This window comes from Penaeus vannamei, chromosome 38, assembly GCF_042767895.1.
Source record: "Penaeus vannamei isolate JL-2024 chromosome 38, ASM4276789v1, whole genome shotgun sequence".
NCBI classification, from domain to species: Eukaryota; Metazoa; Arthropoda; class Malacostraca; order Decapoda; family Penaeidae; genus Penaeus; species Penaeus vannamei.
This window is the reverse complement of record NC_091586.1, coordinates 25,077,018-25,094,044: the sequence shown is the minus strand read 5'-3', so window position 1 is coordinate 25,094,044 and position 17,027 is coordinate 25,077,018. Positions and strand designations below refer to the sequence as shown.

The following is a 17,027-nucleotide window of genomic DNA, read 5'->3' as shown; positions in this document are numbered from 1 at the left end:
ATATCATTGTCATCATCACCATCATTATCATTTTTGCCGTCTATGGTAATAATAACAATTTTGATAATTCTAATTAGGTACTAGTAACTCACAGTAATGTCAATTACTTACATAGATGCCTGTCTGTGATTGGCTGCCCATGGTATTGACCGACCGGAGCCAGACGCCTATTGGTCACTCAACTGATTCAAAAAGTTGGAATATGAGTTTGCTGGCTAACGGAAACCGACGTGTGGGGGGGGGGGGGGGAAACATCTGTGAAATTGCTGCACAGTTGTTGTATCCGTCTGATGAAGAAACCACTGACTAGTTCGAAATGTTAGGATTTAATTTCCCTTTTCTTATTGTGGTTGTTTTTTTCTATTTCATGTTGTGCTGTGGAAAGCGAGGAGTAAAGTTAGGTTTGTTTGTGAAGGCGGGGCAGTGTGGCGGCCTGTGTTAAATGTATTTTGGGCCCGTAAATGTACAACCTGTTACACTAGAATGTCACGATTTAATTTCCTTTACTTATTATGGTTATTTTTTTTATTCATGTTGTAGACGTGTTGTCGTGGATTCAGGTTTGTTTGTGAAGGCGGGTCAGCGTGGCGGCCTACATACGTAAGAAAGGGCTGTATAAAATGTATTTTGGGCCCATAAATGCACAACCTGTTATATTAAAATGTTACGATTTAATTTCATTTTATTATTGTTTTCCTATTCATGTTGTGTTGTGGAAAGCGAGGAGTGAAGTTAGGTTTGTTTGTGAAGGCGGGTCAGCGTGGCGGCCTACATACGTGAGAAAGGGCTGTATTAAATGTATTTTGGGCCCATAAATGCACAACCTGTTATATTAAAATGTTACGATTTAATTTCATTTAATTATTGTTTTCCTATTCATGTTGTGTTGTGGAAAACGGGGAGTGAAATCAGGTTTGCTTGTGAATGCGACTCAGTGTGGTGGCCTACATGCCTAAGACAGGGGGAAAGGCTAGATCAGTAGCAACTCCAGGAAGTGTCACAGCGTCTGTTTTGATGCTTGTTCAATGGAAATACAACCATTAAAATAATTAATTTCCATCCCTTTTTGAAAACTGAAAAGACCAAAATTGATCGACCATATTCACAAAGCATCCGTAACTTTTGTGACGTCATCAAAATAAACCCATGTTTTTTTTCCCCCCAAAAATAGAATCAGACGTCACCTCGAGTTACTACTGATCTAGCCTTCCCCCAAAGGACAGGGCTGTGTTAAAGGCAATTTTGAGCCTCTAAATCCACAACCTACAGAAAAAAAACAAAAAAACATTAGATTGTGGACCCTACGCTGAAGGTGACCCGGACAAAAGTTCAAAGCGGTTGTGTTAAGACAGACATCTGTATAACAGCTGTACAACACCTTGTTCTTTGTACATTGCTGTTTGTGTTCAGCAATGACAGAGTAAGGTAGAGTAAGAGTCATACGATTTTTGCTAACATGTCAGTCGTGTGGTTGTGTAAGACGATTAACAATCACTAAATTTATAAACAAATGAATACATAAACAACTGAATTTTTGTACACATGGAAAAGTGAATAATTCGAAAAGAAAAGAGATAGTTAGATATGTTTTGTTTCCTCATGAAAAGCGTCGGGAGCAAATAGAATAGATTATCTTCCACGTGTCTTTCTTCCTTTCTCATTTGCTTTTGCGCGTAAATTGTTAATAAATCCATCGTATTTTGCCGTTGTATTTACATTTATATTGTTAATATATGCGTTACGTGTACATTGTTAATAAATCCATTGTATTTTGCCGTTATACTTACATTTATATTGATTAATATACATGTTACGTGTATATTGTCAATAAATCCATTGTATTTTGCCGTTGTATTTACGTTCTTTCGCACCGTTGCTATGTGCGTGACGCCAAGTGAGATAACAGCTGGGTGAGAGAGGAGAGTGACCGGAAGTGTAGAAATAAAAATAAGTGATGATAAAAATGATGATAATGATAATGGTGGTGATGATAACAATGATAATAGTGATGATATTGATAATAGCAATGATGATAATGATAATGCTAGTAATAATGATAATAATAATGATAGTAATAATGATAATGATAATTATGATAATAATGATATTCATGTAATTATCATCATTGTCTTTATTATTATTGCTATTATTATTATCATTGTTATTATCATTATTATTGTTATTATTAATATTATTGTAATTATCATTACAATAATATCAATAATATATTATCATTACTCTAATCATTATTATTATTGTTATGGTTATCATTATTATTCGTATTATATTATTACTATTATCAATATCATTATTATTGGTATTATATTATTACTATTATTAATATCATTATTATTGTCCATTAATAGTATTACTATTATCATTATTATTATCATCATCATTATTTCTATTATCATTGTTTTCCTCATAATAGTCATCATTACTATTACTGCTACTACTATTATCATAATCATTGTTATATCGTTACTATCATTTTATTGTTATTATCATTAACGTTATGATTATTATTATTATCATCATCACTATTACTATTGCTGTTATTGCTATTATTATTATCATCATCATTGTTATCATTACTATCATTATATTATACTATATTCACATATCTGTTTGTCATTCCCCTTTGTTATATATATTTCTTCTTTTTCTTCTCTTTATTCTCATTCAATATTTCCCTTTCTTGTTCTTTCTTATTCTTTTCTCATAAGAATTTTGAAGCAAACGCGACATCAGATTCGTCAGCAGATGTGAACGAAGCTTAGTGTAGTGAATTGTGTTCTTTGTAGAAAAGATGTGAACGAGAATGGATATCTTCACAATACAAGAGATGTATTTGAGCGGTTTCGGATACATCTTCGTCAGAAATTAATGTATTTCCGGTGGAGATGTATTCGAAAGCGGTTTAAATACATCTCTTGTATTGTGAAGATATTCATTCTCATTTATACCCTTTTTCTATCTATGTCTATTTCTCTTTATCTGCCTATCTATGTCTATTTCTCTTTGTCTGCCTATCTGTGTTTATTTCTGTTTATCTGTATTTGTACCTGTGTCTATTTCTGTATATTTGTCTAACTCCATCTATATGTCTATCTGTCTATCTCTGTCTGTCTATGTATGTTTCTGTCTGTTTGTCAATCTCTACCTATTTTTGTCTATTTCTCCATCATTATGTATATATTTCAATTTTTCCATCTATATACATCTATGTCTGTCTATCTGTCTCTATTTATCTATGTATTTTTTTCTATTTACCATTTATTTTCGTGTTTTTTCGTCTCCTTCATTTTCATTCTCTTTTATTCATTCTCTCTCCTCCCTTTACCAAACACAAAGAATATGATAAAAGGAATATAACAAAAATACCATGAAATAAATACGTTTATTGCTGTAGGATTTCATATTTTTTCTTATATATTTTCATTAGAAAAATAACACTTGTACATCAACTAGAATTCTTTACAAACAAAAGACTAACGCGAACGCACACAAAAGCGCGCACATGCATACGTACACACATACGTACATAGCATACAAGTGTACACAGCCACATTTAAAAACATCATTAACGATTAGTTTACATTATTGTGTAAGTTATCAATCGTATTTTTTAAACTACATTTCATAGACTATTTATACATATGTCTCCTCTATGTTAATTTTATATATATTTTTATTAACTTTTCTATATCATCAAAACAAAAAGAAGTAAATTTTGTACACTAATATACACATTATTTTTTTTCTATTTCACAATAATATTCGTATTTCAGATATTTTTGCTTTTAATCAAATACAATTAATTACTGTATATATATTTTTTCCCGTAATGGTCTACATGAATTCAAGAACAGTATTCTATGTAAATATTATATAAAGAAACTATATTTCGTTTTTTATTATTATTATTATTTTTTTTTTTTTTTATCTACCGTAGCTTCATCAAGCAGTTTGATCTATTTATAGTTCGTGGTGAGTTGCCGTTTTTCCTTTTTTTTTTCTTTTTTTCTTTTTCTATTATTTTCTTTGCGTTTCTACTCTACCAAATGCTCTCAGACTATGAAATTATTGCGAGTTTGCGCGCGCACGTGTGTGTTGTTTTTAAATGATAAATATTTATAGTATTCAATATTATATATATATATATATATATATATATATATATATATATATATATATATATATATATTTACATATATTTACATATATATATATATAAATATATATATATATATATATAGATAGATAGATAGATAGATAGATAGATAGATAGATAGATAGATAGATAGATGTGTGTGTGTGTGTGTGTTTGTGTGTGTGTGTGTATATATACATACACATACACACACACACACACAAATATATATATATATATATATATATATATATATATATATATATATATATATATATATATATATATATATATATATTGAGATTAGGATGGCATGAAATCGATTTTTTCTACTCCTCGACAAGTAGGCCTACTGTTACCAAATTCTATAAAGGAAATAAAACAGAAATACCAATCTATTATAAATCATATCGGATTATCTTTTTTTTTCTATTTCTTTCTTCCATTCTCTCTCTCTCTCTCTCTCTCTCTCTCTCTCTCTCTCTCTCTCTCTCTCTCTCTCTCTCTCTCTCTCTCTCTCTCTCTCTCTCTCTCTCTCTCTCTCTCTCTCTCTCTCACATATTTATCTTTTCCATTTTTTCACACAGTTGCCAGAAATAAATTATGAATAATATTGCTACTGCTTTTGCTATTACTACAACATCTATTGGCTTGTGTCAGCACCGACAACGAAGCGGATAAGGAAGAGGAAGAGAGAAGGAGAATAGAGATAAAAACAAGAAGATTAAAAATAACAAAAGGGAGGATCAATAAAAGAGAGAAGGAGACATGTACAAACGTCACTTTTGTGAGAAAGCAAAGACGAGTATAAGATTATTGACAAAGAAGGAGTTAGAGGAGGAAGAGGAAAGAAAGAGAAGACGAAGAAGCAAATGAAAGAATGAAATGAATATAGATAATGAAAAACAAATAAACAAATAAAAGTCAAATAATTAAAGAAACAAGAAAAGACAAAAAGAGAAAAACACACACAGGAAGAGAGAAAGAGAGAGATAGAGTGAGTGAGTGAATGAGAGAGAGAGAGAGAGAGAGAGGAAAGGCAGAGGAGAGAGAGATAGAGAAAGAAAGAGAGAGACAGAGAAAGAAAGAGAGAGAGAGAAAAAAAAGAGATAGATAGATAGAGAGAGTGAGTGAATGAGAGAGAGCGAGAGAGAGACAAAAAATCTGGCCACCACACGATCTCTGAAAATCACTGTAGACGCATTCGTCCTTGCCTGTACAATACATAATGGTGATCCTACAAAAGTGTGTTAATATCCTTTTTTTTTTTTTTTTTTTTTTTTGCTAGACCCAACTTGAACTTTCTTTAAGATGCGCGTGTGTGTGCGTGTGTATGTGCGTGTATTTGTGCGTGTGCGTTTGCGTGCGTTTGTGCATGCGCGTGTGCGTGTTTTAATTGCATACGCGTGTGTATGTGTACGCGTGTTTTGCGTGCATTCGCGTGTGTGCGTGTGCGTGTTCGTGCGTGCGTGTCCATGCGTGCGTGTGCGTGTTCGTGTCCATGTGAGTGCGTGCGCGATGTATTCTGATCTTTCTTAGTTTGAAATAAATTAATCAAATTCCGGTTTAATTTACAAGACTAATAAGTATTCACCTTTTAAAAAGTCGCTCCTTTTAAAATCCACTTCAACCTCCATTTAATTCCCTCTAACCCTAAAAAAAATAATCTTGAATATTTTAAACCACAATTTCCAATTTTTTGATGTAACACACGCAATCAAGTCATTCTTCTCTTTCTATAAATTTTATTTCTATTTACTATATATCATACGTATCATATATCTCTTCTCTTTCTATGACGTCATCAAATATATTAATTCTATTTCTGTTTACTATTTATTATACGTATTATATATATCTCTCTATTTTTTTCACATGTTTCTGTGAATTATCATTATGTTTCTTTCTCACTACGTATAGTAATATTAGGAAAGTTGAAGTATTTCTTCTCCTATCATTTTAATCATATTTTGGGTGGATTTAATTCATTTTGTTTAATTATTTGTCTGTCTTTCGGTTTCTCTCTCTTTCTCTCTCTCTCACTCTCTCTTTCTCTATCTATCTATCTATCTCTTTTAATCTTATTTTTGGTGGATTTAATTCATTTTGTTTAATTATCTGTCTGTCTTTCGGTTTCTCTCTCTCTTTCTTTCTCTCTCTCTCTCTCTTTCTCTATCTATCTATCTATCTCTTTTAATCTTATTTTTGGTGGATTTAATTCATTTTGTTTAATTATCTGCCTGTCTTTATGTTTATCTCTCTTTCTCTATCTATCTATCTATCTATATCTCTCCATCTCTTTCTCTCTCTCTCTCTCTCAGTCTCTTTCTCTCTCTCTCTCTCTCTCTCTCTCTCTCTCTCTCTCTCTCTCTCTTTCTCTTCCCCCCCTCTCTCTCTATCTATCTATCTATTTATCTCTCTCTCTCTTTCTCTCCCTGTTTTTTATCTTATTTTCGTTTCACCTCCTGAGACCGTCGTTAATAAAGCTATATATAACAAAAAAAAAATAATAAAAAAAAATAAAGATAAATAAAATAAAATGAAAATAAATAGAAGGGAGGTAGATAGAGATATAAATAGACAGAGAAGAACCGATAGAAAAATACACATGGAGACAGGTAGACAGACAGATATAAAGGAAGCAGAGAGACACAGACAGAGACAAAAGTACAGACAGATAGACATAAGAGAAAGAGAGATACAAAGAAAGATAGAGACAAAAACACAGATAAACAGAGACAAACAAAATAAATGACAGAGACGGAACCAAAAACCAAAGAAAAAAAAACACAAATAAAAAAATCTGACACAGACAAACAAACAAAACCGAAAGACAAACAAAGACAAAGACAAAACAAACAAACAACAAACAAACACAACCAAAAAGACAAAGACAAAAAAAAGACAAACAAAAACAAACAAACAAAACACACAAAAACCGACAAAAAAAAAACAGAAAACCAGACACAGACACAGAGACAAACAAACAAACAGCCAGACCGACAAGCTAAACCCTCCTCCTCCCCCCCCTCAATCATCTCGCGGGCAGGAGGGGATGCTGGCAGATCGTGTTGGCGAGAATGCCCGTGTAAACCTCGTTGATCTCGCCCTCGACGTGATAGAGGACCTCGCCCTCGGGTTTTCTCTCGCTCGATACCTGGAGGAGGAGGAAGAGGAGGAAGCAGAAGGAGGAGGTAGGGGAAGGAGAGGGAGGGGGGGTGGAGGGAGGTGGAGGGGGGAGGGGGATGGGGGATGGGGGTGGGGGTGGGATGGGGGAAAGGGGGTGGGATGGGAAAGGAGGATAGGGGGGGAAGGGGTGAGGGGGGGATGGGGGGAGGGATGGAGGGGAGGGGGGATGGGGGGAAGGGGGAGGAGGTGAGGGGGAAGGGGGATGGGGGGGAGGAGGGGGAGGGGATGGAGGGGGAGGGGGAGTGTATGATGTGAGAGGGAAAGACGTTAAGGGAGAGAGGGGAAAGAGAGGATAATAAAGTGGGGAATGGGAAAATAGGGGAAGGGGAAGTAAGGGAGAAGAAATGGCGGTGGGGAGAAAGAGTGAGTGAGAGAGAAAGAGGGATTGTGGGAGAAAGAGAGAGTGAGAGAGGAAGAAGGAGTGAGGAAGAAAGAGGGAGTGAGGGAGAAGAGAGGGCGATGGGGAGAAAGAGGGAGTGAGAGAGAGGAAGTGGAAGGATGTGAGGGGGGGAAGGGGAGAGAATAGAAAGTTGTATTAAAACGAATTACCAATTTTGATGACTTTTGACATATAATTCATATATTATTCATACTGTATTATGAAATATATACTGTATTCCATTCATACAATATTGTTAACAAATTAGGGTATGCTAGTAAGGATATTGTTTATATTATATTCTTTTCAAATTGCATCACTTCATATTTTATTTTATTGTGGACTATTTCTTTGAAAATACTGACTGTAATAGGAAAAAAAATCTTGATTCATTCATAATCTTAGCTATATATATATATATATATATATATATATATATATATATATATATATATTTATATATATATATATATATATATATATATATATATATATATATATATATATATATATATTATACGTTTGCCATATCTGGAAAGGAATGAATGTGGAGAGAGGTTAGGGAAAATATCATACGAATAAAATCATTCATACAGTGCATCTAATCTCAGGAAATAGATTAAAATGGAACTGTCCCACATTTCGATTCACATAAGACTTGTGATTAAAAAAATATATTTTTGTCTACATACTTGTATTTAGTAAAAATCTATAAACAATAGTTTTATCTATTTTTATATTTATTCTTGTTTCTGGTTATGATTACACGTGTTTTGTATTTTCATTATATATATGCATTTTTTATCTCATATGCAAACAATAGCTCTATATATAATTGTTTCATTTTAAAATACTTTTATAGAAATTTGCTAAATTCAACACAATTTTGTTGTTTTCATGAGTCTCCCATAGAACCGAAGTGAGTTGACAGTTATTGTTTTTCTGAGATTAAACGGCGCAACATACTTCAATACAACACACCATACCCACCACACAAGACACAATATACACAAAAAGACACACCATACAACACACACCTCACCATACTCACCAAGAAAAACATACACCATACCTACCACACACGCAGTAACAGAACTCACCATGCCTACCACCTTACACCATACCCACCACACACACACAGACACAACCCACCATACCTACCATACCCACCACACAAAATAAACACAACCCACCATACCTACCATACCCACCACACAAAAAAACACAACCCACCATACCTACCATACCCACCACCATACCTTCCATATCCACCACACACACACACAGACACACCCCACCATACCTACCATACCCACCACCATACACCCACCACACACAGACACAACCCACCACACGCACCAGCCCACCATACCCACCATACCTACCAAACCCACCATACACACAACAACCCACCACACACAAAAAACACAACCCACAATACCTACCATACACACACAAAAACAACAACCCACCACACAAACAACCCACCATACCCACCAAACACACACACCATACCCACCATACCCACCACACCAACACACCAACCCACCACACCCACCACACCCACCAACCCACCACACAAACACAACCCACCATACCCACCATACCCACCTGATGAAAATGGCACGCGCACTTGCCCTGGAGGAAGTGCCTGTATCTCGCCGAGGTCATGTTAAACGTGTCCACGACATGATAACCCCGGTGCCTGGCGTAGGAAGACAAGGATCGGGAATGTTCCAGAAGACGGGAATGGTCGCGCTGGAGGAGAGAGAGAGGGAGAGGGTGAGAGAGATGAGAGAGGGAGGGAGGGAGGTAGGGAGGGTGAGAGGGTGAGAGAGGTGGGGAGGAAGAGGGGGTAGGGAGGGGATAGGGTGAGAGGGTGAGAGGGTGAGAGGGTGAGAGAGGTGGGGAGGGAGGGAGGGAGGGAGGGTGAGAGGGTGGAGAGGGTGAGAGAGGTGGGGAGGGAGAGGGGGAGGGAGGGATGGTGAGAGGGTGAGAGAGATGAGAGGGAGGGTGGGAGGGAGGGAGAGGGAGAGGTGAGAGAGATGAGAGAGAGAGAGAGAGAGAGAGAGAGAGAGAGAGAAAGCGAGAGAGAGAGAGAGAGAGAGAGAGAGAGAGAGAGAGAGAGAGAGAGAGAGAGAGAGAGAGAGAGAGAAACAGAACGAGAGAGAGAAAGAGAGAAAGAGAGAACGAGAGAGAGAAAGAGAAAGAGAACGAGAAAGAGAGAAAGAGATAGATAGATAGAGTGATAGAGAGAGAGAAAGAGATAGACAGATAGATAGATAGAGAGAGAGAGAGAGAACCAACCAGTAGTTCTCAACCTCTCCTATCCAAACAATGACAATCTCAATTTCCCTATTCAGTGCCTATCCTCTTTTCAGCCTCAATTATGAATAGTTGTATGGATAGTATAATGATTTTAATAACTAAAAGCCAAGAACACTTTTTTATTGATTGACTAATACGAGAAACGATCATCTGTAAGTATTGTGAGACAAAATCTAGTTTAATTTCTCTGTAAATCTGTAAGTATTGTACGTGAGACAAAATCCAGTTTAATTCCAAGTAATAATAGTCATATTGTTCCATGCCCCCCCCACCCCTGTAAATATCCTCTAACCCCACAACCCCTCCCTCAACCCCAACCCCCAACCCCCTCCCCCACCCACCCTCCAACCCCAACCACCCCCCTTCCCCCACCCAACCTCCCCTACCCCACCCCAACCCCACCAACCCCAACCCCCTCCACCTCCCCACCCACCCCAACCCCCTCCCCCAACCCCCACCTATCCCTCAACCCCATCCCCTCCCCTCCAACCCCAACCCCTCCCCCACCACCACCCACCCCTCCACCCCCTCCAACCTCCACCCCTCCAACCCCTACTCACCGCTGTCACCGTGTGAACCCCAGGCGCCGCCGAGTGAAACCCCGCCCCCAGGGTCTTCAAGACGACCTGAGCTCCTTCGAGACCCTCTCTGTGGGGGAGAGAAGGAGGGAATGGAGTAAGCATGATAAAGATGGTGATAACGAGGATGGAAAGGGAAATGTGATGAAGATGGTGATAACGAGGATAAAAAGAGAAATGTGATAAAGATAGTGCTAACGATGATAAAAAGAGAAATGAGGGAAGGAAGGAATGGAGTAAGCGTGATAAAGATGGTGATAACGAGGATGGAAAGATAAATGTGATAAAGATAGTGCTAACGATGATAAAAAGAGAAATGAGGGAAGGAGGGAATGGGGTAAGCATGATAAAGATGGTGATAACGATGATAAAGAGAGAAATTAAAGGAAAGGAATAATTATGATAAAGATAGTGATAGCTATAATATAAAGAGAAATGAGAGAATAGAATAACTATGATAAAGATGGTGATAACGAGGATAAAAGGAGAAATGAGAGAAGGAGGGGATGGAAGAATTATAATAAATATAGTAAAAACGGGGATAATAAGAGAAATGGGAGAATGTAATAATAATGATAAATATAGTAAAAGCGAGAATAAAAAGAGAAATGAGGGAATGGAATGATAATGATAAAGATGGTGATAACGAGGATAAAAAGAGAAATGAGAGGAGAGAATGGGATAAGCATGATAAAGATGGTGATAACGATGATAAAGCGAGAAATGAGGGAATGGAGTAATTATGATAAAGATTATAAAAAGAGGAATGAAAGAAGGAGGAAATGGAGTAATCATGATAAAGATAGTGATAACGATGATAAAAAGAGAAATGAGAGAAGGAGGGAATGGAATAATCACGAAAGATAGTGATAAAGGAGATAGATAGCAATAATAATGACGATGATGATGATGGTGGTGGATAATAAAAACAAATATAAGAATAATCATGATGAGGCTAATGATAACAAAGTAATGAGGATGATAACGAAGAGAAAATGAACATTAATGTTAAAAATGGTGATGATAATGATAATAATAATAGCAATAACAATAACAACAATAATGATAATAACAACAATAGCAATAACAGCAATAATGATAACAATATCAATAAGAACAGCAATAATGATAATGATAATAACAGCAATAATAGCAATACCAGTCAGTCACTCTATCTCCCTCTCCCTTTCCTTCCCTTCCTATCCTTCCTTTTCCTCCTCCCCTCTCCCTTCCTCCCTTTCTCTTCCTACCTTTCCTCTTCCATCTCCCACCCTTTCCCTTCTCCCTCTCACTTCCTCCATTTATCTCCCTCTCTTTCCCTTCTTCCATCTCCCTCCCTTCCTTCCCTTAAATCCCTCCTCCCCTCTCCCTTCCTCCTTTCCCTCACTCCGCTCTCCCTTCCTCCCTTTCCTTCCAATATCCCTCTTCCCATCTCCCTCCTTCCCTCAAATCCCTCCTTCCTACTCCCCTCTCCCTTCCTATCCCTCCTTCCTACACCCCACTCCCTCCTTTTCCTTCCTTCCCTCTCCCTTTCCTCCCTTTTCTCCCTCCCTTCCCTCCCTCTCTTCCCCCTCTCCCTCTCCCTCCCTTTCCCTCCTCCCTCCCTTCCCTCAAATCCCTCCTTCCTACCCCCCTTCCCTCCCTCCCTCCCTTTCCCTCCCTTCCTACCCTCCCATCCCTCTCCTTCCCAATCCCTCCTCCCATCTCCCCTCTCCCCTCCCCCCATCCGTCTCTCTCTCCCCCCTTCCTCCTACCTATGCAACACCGAAGTCAGAATGTGCAAGTGTTGCACAGCGAGCCAGTGGACACCGCCAACCACTATGACCGTGTTGCTGTTGTTCTGCAAGGGACCCGCTCTGTGGACGAGAGAGAAAGGGCGAATTAGCGGAGAGGAAAGGGAGATAGAGAGAGAGAAAGATTATGGAGAGAAAGGGTGGACTAGTGGGGAGGAAAGGGAGGTAAGAGAGAGAAAGGTAATAGAGAGAAAGGGTGGATTAGTGGGGAGATAAAGAGATAAAAGAGAGAAAGATTATGGAGAGAAAGGGTGGGTTAGTGGGGCTTAATTCGGAGGGAAGGGAGATAAAGAGAGATAAAAGGGAAATGGGATGAGAGGGGGATTGGGGAAGGGAAAATAAGAGATAAAAAGAGATAAAGGATAGAGAAATGGGATGGGAGGAGGATTGGGGACAGGAAAATGGGGACTGTGGTTAGATGATGAGTGATGGGTATTTTCATTCATTTATTCCTTTATTTATTAATTATTATTATTATTATTATTGTTATTATTATATATATATGTTTTTTTTTGGGGGGAGAAATATTGTTTTTTTGTTTGGGAACTGCTTGACAGAATTCTATATTTGCTATGTTTGGTGTTCTATTTTTTGTTCACCTTATAGACATATATATATCAAATAATCACACACACACAATCTGCCTGCCCCACCTCTTCCACACAACCCACCCACCATATCCACCCACCAACACCCATCCCCCCTCCTCCCTCCTCCCCTTCCCCTCCTCCCTCCTCCCCTACCCCTCCTCCCCTCCTCCACCCTCCTCACCTGAGCAACAGCTGATAGAGCGTCTTATCGAACACCGGCCGCTGGTTGGAGGGCAGCCAGAACTTCGGGTAGTAAGCGAAGGCGAAATTGGTGTGACCCGAGCTGACCTTCCGGATGACCTTCAAGTCGTGGGTCTTGTCCCAGGAGGTCAGAGAGCCGTTGACCTTCTCCACGAGAGCGTAGAGCATCCCGCGGTTGGTGCTGTCGCCGAGGAAGACGAGCTGGAAAGGGAAAGGGGGGATAAAAGAAGGGAAGAGAGGGAGGCGGGGATGAAAGAGGGAGTGGAGAGGAAGGTGTGATGATGTATGAGTAATTGATAAAAGAAGGGCATGGTGGAGTTGGGAAAAATGGTGCCAGAGGTAGGATGATAATCTCTGACCCTTTTTCTTGAGATGGATAGATAAATAAATAGAGAGAGAGAGAGACCGAGAGACTGAGAGAGAGAGAGAGAGAGGGAGAGAGAGAGAGAGAGAGAGAGAGAGAGAGAGAGAGAGAAAGAGAGAGAGAGAGAGAGAGAGAAAGAAAGAGAGAGAAAGAAAGAGAGACACAGACAGAGAAAGAGAGAGAGGAAGAGAAAGAAAGAGAGACAGAGATAGAGAGAGATAGACAGAAAGAAAGAAAGAAAGAGAGAGAATGATAGGAAAAAAACAGACAGACAGACTAAAACCCTCAAAAAAAAAAAAAAAAAAAAAAATCACCCCCAAAATTCCCACTCCACCTTCCCCCCTCCCCTCCATCTCTTCAAACCACTCCAACCCCCTTCCCCTCTCTCTCACCGTTTTCCCTCGGAGACACTTCTGGAGGCCCGGGCGGGAGAGGGGGCGGTGCGAGCAGACATACGGCTGCCACACTGCCTTCGTCCAATCGCAGGTGGCACGCTCGAGGCACCAGCCGCATGGCACCACCCAGCGACCTGTGGGGGAGGGGGGGGGGAAGGGGGTAGGGAGGGTGGAATAGTAGGGGACGGGGTTTGGGGGGAGAGGAGGGGAGGTGGGTAGAATAGTAGGGAGGGGGTAGGGGAGGGGAATGTTGGGGAGAGGAGGGGTAGGTTGGGGAGGGTGAGGTGGGGAGGGTAGAATAGTAGGGGAGAGGGTAGGGAGGGTAGAATAGTAGGGGACAGGGGAGGTTGGGGGAGAGGGAGGGAGTAGGTGGGGAGGTGGGTAGAATAGTAGGGGAGGGGGTAGGGAGGGGTAGAATAGTAGGGGACGGGGAGGTTGGGGGAGAGGAGGGGTAGGTGGGGAGGTGGGAAGGAGGGAGGGGGGTAGGGAGGGTAGAATAGTAGGGAGGGGGCAGGGAGGGTAGAATAGTAGGGGAGGGGGTAGGGAGGGTAGAATAGTAGGGGAGGGGGTAGGGAGGTAGAATAGTAGGGGACGGGGAGGTTGGGGGAGAGGAGGGGCGGATAGGGGAGTGTTAAGGAGGGGAGGGAGTGGGTGGGGGTATGATAGGGGAGGGGGGGAGAGAGTAGGTGGGGAGTTGGGGTAGGGTGGGTAGGATGGGATAGAAAATAACAATTATAACCATGTAATTATATCATTATTACTATAATTTTCATCATTATGATCATTACCATCTGTATCACAATCATAATCACCTTTATCATCAATGACAATAACAAAGAAAGTAATTAAAGAAAGTAATTAAAGAAAGAAAATGAATAATAAAGGCAGCAATAATAAAAACAACCAAAACAACAACAACAAAAGCCCATTGGACTCACCGTGGGCGTCTCCTTGGCTACAGGGCTTGAGAGCTTGGGCGTGGGCGAGGAAAGCCGCCCACGAGGTGAAGGAAGACTCGACCCTCAACCCGCACGGCTCCGAGGGGGACATGCGCAGCTCGCACTCCTGGGGGGGGGTTGCAAGGGGCGGGGGGAGAGGGGCTCGTTGAAAAGGGGGTCGTTGCAGGGGGTCGTTGCAGAGGTGGGGGTGGCGTTGTAGGGGTCGTTGAAGGGGAGGCAAGGGGGTCGTTGCAGTGGGGGGGCATTGCAGGGGGGTCGTTGCAGGGGGGTGACGTTGCAGGGGGGGGGTGGCGTTGTAGAGGGGGTCGTTGAAGGGGGGGGAGGCAAGAGGGGGCGTGGTGTTAGATTGTGGCGTATATATATGCACACACGTACGTATGCACAGTAATACTAATAGTAACACGGACACATACTATCACTAACACTACACACACACACACGCACCCCCACGCACGCACACACACACACACATATATATTTTAACCTCCCTCTCTTTTTTACTTTCCCTTGCAAGCTCCTACATACACTCTCCTATTCAACACTCTTTCTTTTACTTACCCTCTCCCTCCCACCTCCTCCTCCCTCTCACCCTCTCCTTCCTTATCCCCCCTCTCTCTCTCACCCTTCCCCTCCCTTACTCCCTCTCTCTCCCACCTCCCCACTCTCTTGACCCCCTCTCCTTCCTTACACCTACTCCTCCCTCTCTCACCTTCTCCCTCCCACCACCCTCTCCTCTGTCTCTTACCTTCTCCCTCCTACCTCCCCCCTCCTTTACCCCTCTCCCTCCCTCACCCTCTCCCTCCCACCTCCCCCCTCCTTTACCCCTCTCCTTCCCCCCTCCCACCTGCTCCCCACCTCTTCCCCCCTCTCACCCTCACCCTCCCACCTCTTCCTCCACCCACTCACCTGTATAAGCGCGCACACTTGGTGATGCGGGCGTGAGACGACGTCAGGCCGCGGGCGTGGGGGCGAGCGGCGAGTGAGGTGTAGGGTGTAGGTGTTGAGTGTCCAAGGTTCGGAGTGAGCGATGTCCACCACGGCCAGGGTGAGGTGGTTGTCCCCCAGACCGAGGGTGTAGTTCACTAGCCTGTGGGAGGGTGAGGGGGAAGGGTGAGGGAGGGGGTGGGGGTGAGGGAGGGGGAGAGGGGGAAGGGTGGGAGAGAGAGGGAAGGGTAGAAGGTGGGGGAGGAGAGAGGGAAGGATGAGGGAAGGGTGGGGGAGGTAGAGAGAGGGAGGGGGTGGGGGGTAAAGGAAGGTGAGGGAGGTGGAAGGGTGGAAGGGTGGGAGAGAGAGGGAGGATGGAAGGTGGGAGAGGAGAGAGTGAAGGGAAAGGGAAGGGTGGAAGGTGGGAGAGAGAGGAGGGTGGAAGGGAGGGAGTGAGAGATTGACAAGAGGTGGTGGAAAGATGGATGGATGGAATTGAAAGGGGATGTAAGAGAGGAAGAGAGAGAGAGAGAGAGTAAGAGAGAGAGAGAGAGAGAGAGAGAGAGAGAGAGAGAGAGAGAGAGAGAGAGAGAGAGAGAGAGAGAGAGAGAGAGAGAGAAATAAATGGATAAATAGGCGGACAGACAGACAGGCAGACAAACAGACAGACAGATAGAAAGAGAACAATTATATTAGTAAAAATATCTTTCCTTCACATATTACACAATCCGTTTTACACCACAACAAACTACAATTCATTTCTAAACTCACGTCGACGGCCCAAATTTGTCCTCAAGTCGCGCCTCAGCCTGGCAGTGAAGCGCCACACCTGTCACTTGAACTGTAATGAGCTCGTACTCCACCTCTGCCCAGTAGGACGTGACAAGAGGCGTGAAAGCGGGTTTGAGGTCGACCTCAGGTAGAAGGACGATCCTCTGGAGGTATGGAGCAGTGGCCGGGTCTGTCATAGAAAACGGTACTTGTCAGAGAGAACGGATAAGCAGATTCGAGAACGAGGGGTAACTACAGTAAATATGTTATAGCCATATGTCAAAGAAAACGTTTAGCCAAAACTACGTGAAGAGGAATAACTATGACAAATATATAGAAGTTCTGTTGTGTTTGTCATTTTATAAAAGCTATCGATCGTTTTTTGTAGAAGAGGAATGATTAT

The 17,027-nt window shown here is 41.3% G+C and overlaps 1 protein-coding gene across 1 annotated transcript in view; it reads right to left on the bottom strand.

Moving 5' to 3' along the window:
- Window positions 1-4,598: 4,598 nt before the first annotated feature.
- LOC113824812 (cadherin-like and PC-esterase domain-containing protein 1) overlaps window positions 4,599-17,027 on the bottom strand; it is a 25,689-nt gene continuing 13,260 nt past the window's right edge. The window contains exons 9-17 of the mRNA XM_070116270.1: window positions 16,625-16,814; window positions 15,836-16,016; window positions 14,909-15,035; window positions 13,968-14,104; window positions 13,192-13,412; window positions 12,382-12,483; window positions 10,610-10,697; window positions 9,333-9,479; window positions 4,599-7,310 (exon numbers count right to left, since the gene is read on the bottom strand). Coding sequence (XP_069972371.1) covers window positions 7,188-7,310; window positions 9,333-9,479; window positions 10,610-10,697; window positions 12,382-12,483; window positions 13,192-13,412; window positions 13,968-14,104; window positions 14,909-15,035; window positions 15,836-16,016; window positions 16,625-16,814 — 1,316 coding nt within the window. The 3' untranslated portion in view covers window positions 4,599-7,187. The remainder of the gene's footprint in view (window positions 7,311-9,332; window positions 9,480-10,609; window positions 10,698-12,381; window positions 12,484-13,191; window positions 13,413-13,967; window positions 14,105-14,908; window positions 15,036-15,835; window positions 16,017-16,624; window positions 16,815-17,027) is intronic.